At 35.8% G+C, this 9201-nt stretch overlaps 1 protein-coding gene across 2 annotated transcripts; it reads left to right on the top strand.

The window, feature by feature from the left end:
- LOC109227547 (nuclear poly(A) polymerase 3) lies at positions 2495-7742 on the top strand. 2 transcript variants are annotated; one of them, XM_019392749.1, is made up of 10 exons: positions 2495-2798; positions 2898-2975; positions 3870-3977; positions 4348-4410; positions 4511-4672; positions 4791-4904; positions 5349-5411; positions 5514-5816; positions 6009-6173; positions 7087-7742. In XM_019392749.1, exons 1-10 carry the CDS (start codon positions 2670-2672, stop codon positions 7474-7476), a joined length of 1575 nt encoding a protein of 524 aa, XP_019248294.1. In that variant the 5' UTR covers positions 2495-2669; the 3' UTR covers positions 7477-7742. The 2 variants fall into 2 exon arrangements, with proteins under 2 accessions (XP_019248294.1, XP_019248293.1); XM_019392748.1 differs by having other exon boundaries at positions 2877-2975.

The following is a 9201-nucleotide window of genomic DNA, read 5'->3' as shown; positions in this document are numbered from 1 at the left end:
CATTTGTTCAAACATATATTTTGCTTAGCCGACACTAATAAGGGTCGTTTGGTTGGGAAATAAGTTATCTCAAGATTAATTATTTCGAGATTGTTATCCCATCCTTCCATAGGGATAAAAATAACTCTACAATTCAGGGATAACTAATTTCGGGATTAGATATACCACAATTTTATTCCATAATACATGGGATAAACTCATCTTAAATTTAATTTCGAAATTAATTATCTCTTATCTCTCGTACCAAACGAGCACTAATAGAGTCTGATTGTTAGTTTTTTTGGTAATGAAGACATTTATTCCGCCCAGTTTAAAAGTTATTACAAGATGGGACCAGTCTAGGACACAAGGTTCCTAGCTTGTCCAGTTCAAAAATAGAGACAACAAAAGGGGGCGGGGTGAAGTACAACATAGGATTTCCAAAAGCGTTCGAATTGCTTCCATGCTTGGGCAAAAGATCAGTGACTCCATTTGCTTCCCTGAAGACGTGAGTCACCGTAGGCTCCCCCGCTCTAGTGATCATCCATCTGCAATCATTAATCAAGTTTTGGTATAGACAATTGTTGTTAGTAAGCATGTTGATTAAAATGTTGCAGTCTGTTTCAATTTCTAATGGCATAATGTTTTGTTGCAGGGCTATTTTTAAACCATGCATAAGGGCTAGGCCTTCCATGCATATATTAGTTGCATGGAGAATGGACATGTTGAACCCCAAGATCCAGTTACTATCGCTGTTTCGGAAAACACCCCCAATGCCCCCTTTTCCTGGGTTGCCTATGCTCGAGCCATTAATGTTTAGTTTGCAGGTGCCCGTATCTAGTGGCTTCCATTTTATGTAGATAGTTGTCCTTAGGCATGGCTTCTTATTTGAAGCCGTTAACAGTTTAAACTCAATTGTGCTATTGACTATATGTTCTAACAAGAGTGGATTTTTTTATTGTTGAAGATATAGTTGTTTCCGTGTATCCAAATGTGCCAAAGGGTGAAAGGCAGGATGTCTGCCTTGTTTATAAGACTGTTGAATTTGGATTTTGATTGACATTGTAGTTTATTCCAATTGTGCATAGTGAGGTAACTGGGGGGTTGGTTTGGGTATTTGTAAGAGCTTCCCTGTTGATCCCATATTGATTTTGAATAAAGACAGTTAAAGAACATATGCTCCATATCTTCTTCTTCAGTCTTACAAATATTACAAAGGCTAGAGGCAATGATTTTCCTATTAAAAAGCATTTTTGATGTTGGGAGTCTGTTATGGACTACCGTCCAGAGGAATATTTTAATTTTGTTGAGCGTATCTAATTTCCATAACCAAGAGTAATCAACTAGATTTCCTTCTACTTTTGACTGATTTGCAATGATTTGATAGGCTGCTTTTGTGGAGAAATGCCCGTTGGATCCTTCCACACATGTGAACTTGTCTATTGCTGGCTCAATTTGTTTTACATAGGTACTAAATATTTTTTTGCAAATATTTTCGGGGAGCTCGAAGGAAAGGTTGTTAAGATTGAATGAGCCGCCCTCGAGGATGTTATTTAGGAGGAGGTTTTGATCATTGGGGGGTAGGGTTCCCTAGATGAGGGACCTTAGAGGGCCTGAGTCATTTATCCAGGCATCTTGCCAAAGTTAATGATTTGGTCCGAATAATTGCAAAACTTGTGACAGACAACACAAATTCTAGAATCTTGGAATAGAGTAGTACAAACACTAAGATATGGTTATATTGGATATTTTACTTATTTTAATTCTTATATTACTGACTCTTAAATTCTTATTTACGTTCTATTCTATATAAATAATACTATTTTATGTATGCAGCCAGAGGCGAAGTTTGAATTTGAACCTTATGAGCACAGAATTATAATCCTTTTAAGTTACTGAGTTCTAAATTAATAATTTGTACATATTCATTGAATTTATTAATACAAATAAAAAATTTTAATAATAATTACTGGGTTCGACCGAACCCGCAACTAACACTGTGGCTCAGCTGCATGTAGTATTATTTAAATGGCGAAGCTAAAGTATAATTTTATCGAAATAAATAGCTTTATTTTAAATCTCATTTAAATTTTTTTATTAAGTACTACTCTCTCCGTTCACTTTTACTTGTGCACTATTGAAAATAAATTTTCACTTTTACTTGTGCACTTTTGCATATCAAGAGAAGACAATTTCTTTTTTCCTGTTATACCCACTACATTAATTACTCATTTCAAATTATTTTCTCAAAATCATTAAAAATATGCATCAATTAATAGTAAATTATACACTTCATTTATTATTTTTTAAATGGCGTGAAAAGTAAAAACGTGACAAGTAAAAGTGAACGGAGGGAGTATAAAATATTAATTTGGAATTTAGTAACTTAAAAAGTAAAAGACTAAATCCCGAAATTTTGACACCAAACACCTACGTGTCAGGATTGCTAACACTGAGTTTTATGCAAGAATATTAAAAAGGTAACCAAATGATGTATTGCTAATGCTGAATTTTATTTTATACAAGTATTATCATAGCTTATACATAAACCAAACAAGGCCTTAATACCCGTCCGTCAATATAGTTCCGTGGTCCCTGAATAGCTGGGGATCCTCTGATTGTGTAGTTTTCGAGATTCTTGAGAATCGTTTGGAATTTAAAGATTCTTGAATTTTGGTTGACAATTTTGCATGGAATTTGGAATTTTTGAAAACCAATTAAGCCATTTGAATCAACCCTTTACAAGAATTCTGGGTTTCAGACGAAGCCCAGATGTGATTTTGAGAATGGAAATGGAAAGATCAATGTCTCTTTTTCAGGTAGTGTGTGTATTTTCGCATGCATGTGAATTGTGATCATTTGTTCTTTTTAATTAATTTTCTCTTGTTTCTGATTAGTATGGTTTTAATTGTTTGAAGATGATGGTAAATGAAGGTTTAGTGCCTTCTACAGAGGAGGAAATGAAGAGGAGAAATGCTATTGACAAGCTTAAAAAGGTTCTTTCTTGAGCATAAATATTTATTTGGCCAATTTATTTGTCCATATTTGATATATATTTTGCTCATTTGTTTGAATAGAATGTCTGTTTTATGAAAGGCAGTAGGTGTGAGTGCATCCACTGCTCCGATTCGAGTTATATAATCATAGTTGTAAATATTCTAAAAGTATATATTTGATACTATAATATTAAATCCAAAAACTGCCGACTTGTTTGGGACTGAGACGCAGTTGTTATTGAAGTCCAAACATATTGTAGTAAAGAAGTAGTGGATGTAGTGGTATTCTGCACCAATAGGCTTAAAATCCAGAATCTGCCTTTGTTGACAACTTATATTACTTAAAGGTTATGTAATTGGTCTCAAATTTATGATATAAGGTCCAGCTGATCATTCATCTGGCTACCTTATATCAAATTTATGATATAAGGTCTCAAATTTTCGTATTGCTAGACTTCTGTTATTACTTGTTGTTGCCTTCGTTTGGTTTTCTGATTGCATTACCTAGTGTTAGTGTTGTATTTTCGTTTCGGTTTTTCGATTGGTTTACTTGTTATTGCCCCTTCCCTTTATCTTTCCTGAGCTGGGGTCTACCGGAAACAACCTTCCGCCTTCTTAAAGGTAGGGGTAAGGTTTGCGTACACACTACCCTCCCCATACCCCCACTTGCGGGACTACACTGGGTATGTTGTTGTAGCTGTTGTAAAATATCAGCCAGAGGAAAAAGAAAAGGAAAACAAAAGACGAATAAGAATCACCTGTTACTTGTTAGTTTTAGTGTTTTATGTTGGGTTTCAGTCATTTCCAATTATATTAATTTTGTGATTGACTTCTAGATTCCATAAAGCTACAAAGGCTTTTCTGCCACGTTGTTTATACGATATAATCTTGCAGATAGTAGTGGAATGGGTTAAAACGGTGACTTACCAGCGAGGTCTTCCAAAAAAATACCTTAAGTTTGCCTCTGGGACAATATTGACATATGGATCGTATGGTCTAGGGGTAAGTCTAATTCCATAATTATTCCTTCAATTTCCTTTGATTTTTTGGTCTTGTTGGAAAATGAACTATTGTTGATCACAGATATTTATGTTGGATAATAAGTGCTGTTTTGGTTATCCGATTCACATTTTCTTGTTATGAACCGTAGTTTAAATTTGAAAATTTCCTAAAACCGTTTTATACCTTCTAGGGGATGATTGAAACTGTATTTTAACAATGTCAATCCAGTCTATGCTGTATAGCAGAAGCATTATTCTGTCCCTCCCTCCATTTTAGCATCACAACTGATAATTTGTTGCGACATAAGAGCTAATCTGCTTGTTTTTCTGTTGCAGCTTCCTCATCTTCTGACACTTTCCACGTTTTGCAGGTTTATAATTCAGAGTCAGATATTGATGCTTTGTGTGTTGGTCCGTACTTTGCCACTATAGCTGTGAGTCTTTTTTCCTTTTTAGCTTCTTTGAATCTAATATGAGGTTGTGCAATGCCTTATAGTGATACATGTCATGTGTATCTCATTGTTGCTTTTGTAGGAAGATTTTTTCATCGTTCTGCATAACATGCTTGCGAGCAGGCCTGAAGTATCGGAAATCCACTGTGTCAAGGATGCAAAAGTTCCTCTGATGCGATTCAAATTTGATGGGATATCCATTGATCTTCCCTATGCACGACTCAAAGTAATATCCATCCCTGAGGTGAGTTTACAGTTATATTGCTGTTAATTTGCTCACTACTGTTCAAAAAGTCCTACGTGTCTTCCTCTGCAGATACTATACAATTACGAAGTGTTATTGATTTTCTCTTTATATCTAGAATGTGGATGTTTTCAATCCATTCTTTCTGAAGAATATCGATGACACGAGCTGGAAAAGTTTGTCTGGTGTGCGTGCCAATAGGAGCATTCTTCATCTTGTGCCAAACATAGAGGCAAGTAATGGTGTCAACTTGTTACTCTTTTAGTTTGTAGAGTTGCTTGAAAGTTGAGTTCGTCATATAAACTTGGTCTGTCTAGAGCCGTTGGCTTGGCAGTAGGCATAAGAAAATGATACCTTTTCTTAATTTTATTTGCAGTTTCTGTTTAAACCATACTTCACCTAAGTTTAAAATCAAAAGCTAGAAATTTTGGTAAGATAGAATCTGAAATGTGTTTGATAATGGGTCAAAATTTTTGTTTACTGAAGAATGAAATTGCCGAAAGTAGTCATGCATCAATTTTCTGATATCTGGTATAAGCAAAGAGAAATATCTTTCGCAGATATTGTAGTAGTTGATAGGAATTGTGTGGCTTGGCGTCACGAGATTGATAGGAATCATTTAATTTGACTCAGTGTGAGAGTTGCCGTTATTACATTCTTGGTTAATATGCTACAGATATTCCAAGCAGTACTGCGTTGCATCAAATTTTGGGCCAAAAGACGAGGAGTTTATGGAAATGTAAGATTCATGACTCGGTGCCCTGCTTCTCTGCTTTTATACTTATGCTAACATTATCTTTTTCCGGCCGCAAATCAAATCCAATCGTCTGATAACCTTCAGTTGCTTGGATTCTTTGGAGGAATTCACTTGGCAGTGCTTTCAGCGTTTATCTGCCAAAGGCATCCATCCGCCAGCTTAAGCGCACTCATTTTACTTTTCTTCAAGACATTTGGCTTATGGCCTTGGCCAACTCCGGTAATTTTGCAAGAGACTATAGCTCGGCCATTCATCCCCACTGATAAGGTTTCGTGGATGCCGATCCAGTTACCGTGTAGCCCATACGAATTTTGTCATTCCAACATTACCAGAAGTACATTCTATAAAATCAGGACAGAGTTCCTAAGAGGGCATATGCTGACTAAGGTATATGATAATTTCTAATATATCCTGTCGTATGTCGTCCTGGTTATTTCTTTTGTTCTTCTTTTCTCCTCTTATATTCAAGCTAATCCTTAGTCCTCTTGACGTTTGAGGGAGTTCGGGGACTCAAAAGGTCGTGTGCATGAATGTGGTTTTTGGTCCCTTCACCACTTGCTGTATATAATTTTACTGCAGGATATGTTGAGGCCGGATTTTGATTGGAATATCCTTTTTGAGCCATTTCCTTATGCAAGAAGATACGGACTATTCGTCAAAATTTTCCTCTCAGCTTGTGACAAAGATGAGTTAGGAGACTGGGTTGGTTGGATCAAGTCACGCTTTCGCTCTTTACTGGTCAAGGTATGTCCCTGCGGCTGACTTGTTTTGTCTGTTACAGTAATGATATCACCACTATTTTAGCTTATTGCATGGGCATTTTGGCTGCTAGGATTTACTGAACAGAGTAGGCCCCGTTAAAATCCGATAAGTTATACTGATCAAATTCTGAGACAGATTTAGTCCTGCATAAGACATCCCAATCATGTTTGATCTAATGTTTTTTATACAGTTGCGGAGGCTTGAACCGTCATATGCATATCGACTTTGAAGGATAATTTATTTCCGCACTATTCTTAGGTGACTTCCACTCTTCCATGCTGAAACCGAAAAGTTTTTTCCCCGGCTCTTACTGTCTCCATCGTAAACTAAGATTTGTACTACATGAACATAATGATGAATCTCAAACGGGAAGGCAATTATCACAACAATCGTAAACTAATGCTATATTGTTGCTGCACCAGCACCACTACTTTTGAGAAGTAATTGTACAAGTTTCAAGACCATCCTCAGAATCAAGAGTTTCCAGTTTGTTGTGCTCTTTCTTTGCCTAAACATTGGTTTTTCCTATGCTCGTTATAGTAGAAAATACTGTCTGCACAATATATGTTTCGGAAAGGAGTATTTCTTAATCATTGTCCAACGTCTAGTTGGAGATAAAAATTAATGACATGTGATAATAGTGAAGCGTGGATAATGGCCATGTTAGCGGTGTTATGTGATAGTCATGAATAGCAATGGTAAAGCCATATTTGTATATTGGTGAACACAAATAGTAAATAGGAGGGTTTTTTTAGCTAACAACAACATGCGCTTTTCTTTATGAGATTATTCTGTATGTTTAGTTGTGTTAAATTGTTGAGATGATTCGGGGAATTTATAGTCTGTCCTATCAAATGGAGTCTTTCTTGATGAGGCGTTCGTTCTTTCTATCCAGCTGGAGGAGTTACTAGGTTTTTGCGACCCCAACCCGACTGAATATGTTGACACAGATGCATTAGAGCCTAATGTCATATTCTACTGGGGATTACCAACTGGTAGAAGCGATCTAATAGACGCTGATCTTGTGGAGGAATACTTTTTGAAGAGCATTGACAATGGATATCAAGGCGCAACTGGAAAGATGAAGTTGTCGATCGTGAAAGCAAATCAGTTGCCTAATAAAGCTCAGTCTGCTTTCGAACGAAAGAACACTAAGCCATGCTGGAGGGTTGTCGATGACAATCGGAAAAAAACTAATCCACAGTCCAAGTATAGTAAGCCTCATTGTGCTGATGAATATTTGCCTACAAATGATAGTCCCGAGTACCCTAGCGCCGGGGGATAATAGGCTGCTGCGCTTCTGGTTCTCTCTGCTTAACGTCTTTTGGTTGATCTTAACACAGGTTTTGACACTGCATATATACGTCGATTCACACATATCGAGAAAACAAACTTTGTACATTTGGATTGTGCTACCTTTAGTACTCATATGACCCTCAACAACCTTGTAAATGTTTCTTTTTTGCTACCAAACTGATGGAAGAAAAGTTGAATGCTGATGTAATGAAATGGTTTAGTCAATAAAAATGATCAATATACTGTTTTTTTTAATTCTAATTCAGTCAACTGATGCCTGAATTATCATGAGAAGATTCTTTCTGTTTCACTGTGTTCAGTGATTCCATTTTACCAAAATATCTGACTGCTGTTGTGGTTTTAAGACTGCAGTTTCTTGAATTTTTAGAGAGTAATAGCTCAGCATACTTCTCATAAGAATTACTTCTCCGTCCCAATTTATGTGACATCGTTCGGATTTCGAGAGTCAAATTTCTGACATCGTTCGGATTTCGAGAGTCAAATTCTTGATTTTGACCATGAATCCAGATATAGAATCTTTACATATTCGAAAATTACGTGAAAAGTACTATAAGTCACAATAATTAAAAATTTAAAATATTTAAATGGGATATGACAAAATCTAGTTTAAAAGAAACTATTTCGACTCTCGAAATCTAAATATCGCCATATATATTGGGACAGAGAAGCAGCTTCTTACTTTTTGATTTTTATCCTGATTATTTATTTAAATCTTTTGGTTCCTTCAATATATATTTTTTGAAGAATTCTCTTTGGTGTTCCTTCTTTATTTATCTATTTTTTGAAAAATAATCTGATCTCTGTTGAGCAAATCTCTTTTCCTATAATCCCAGTAAAATCAATTCACAGGAAAATCAGATGTATTGTCCAGTTGACATGATTTGATATATATGTAATTTTTCTTCTTTTTTATGCTGAAAATGGAAGTTAATGGTAGTAAGTGGCGGAACCAGGATTTTAAGGTTATGGATTCTAATATTATCACTAAAGCATAGCTCGTTTTAGTTATTGAGTTCGCAATTAAATATTTTTCTATATTTAATAATTTTTCACTTCAAATATCGAGTTTAAGCAAAAGCTATTGGTTAGTGGTTACGACCGAACCCGTAGCTACCATACTACCTCCACCCCTGATGGTAAAAGCGTATAAAATGAGTTAAACTGGAAGACAAAAAGAACCATCTGAGTTATGGTGAGATCGTTAGGACTTATTCTCTTTTTACTAAAGGTCTCGATTTCGAGCTTTTAGAATAAGTTAAAGGTCTTGATTTCGAGTCCTGAGAATGATGACGACAAATGCTTCCAACTAAAATCTAGAAGTCATTCATGAAAATAAATGGTTTCATGTTATCTGATAGAGACTGCATAAGGAACCTTTAAAAGGGATATACTTATTTATGCCAAGGATAGCAATTAGACACCATTTTCAAAAGATGCCATTTTTATCTTTGGATTATTAATTGTTTAGATGATGATAATCTTTGATTTGAGGTAAGCAAATTGCCCCACTAGCTAAGATATTTTCTCGAGTGTAAAATTCTTTACTAGCTTTTTGTTCTCATTGAGAGTCGAGGGCTATCAGAAACAGTCTCTGTATCTGCACAAGGTAGGGATAGAGTTTACGCAGGGGCGGAGGCAGAGAGCGAGTTACGGGTTCAGACGAACCCAGTAGCTTTGGTTTAATCTCTGTATT

The sequence above is a fragment of the Nicotiana attenuata genome, chromosome 6 (assembly GCF_001879085.1).
Source record: "Nicotiana attenuata strain UT chromosome 6, NIATTr2, whole genome shotgun sequence".
In the NCBI taxonomy this organism is placed as follows: Eukaryota; Viridiplantae; Streptophyta; class Magnoliopsida; order Solanales; family Solanaceae; genus Nicotiana; species Nicotiana attenuata.
The sequence above is the reverse complement of the archived record's forward strand: the minus strand, read 5'-3'. Positions and strand labels throughout refer to the sequence as shown.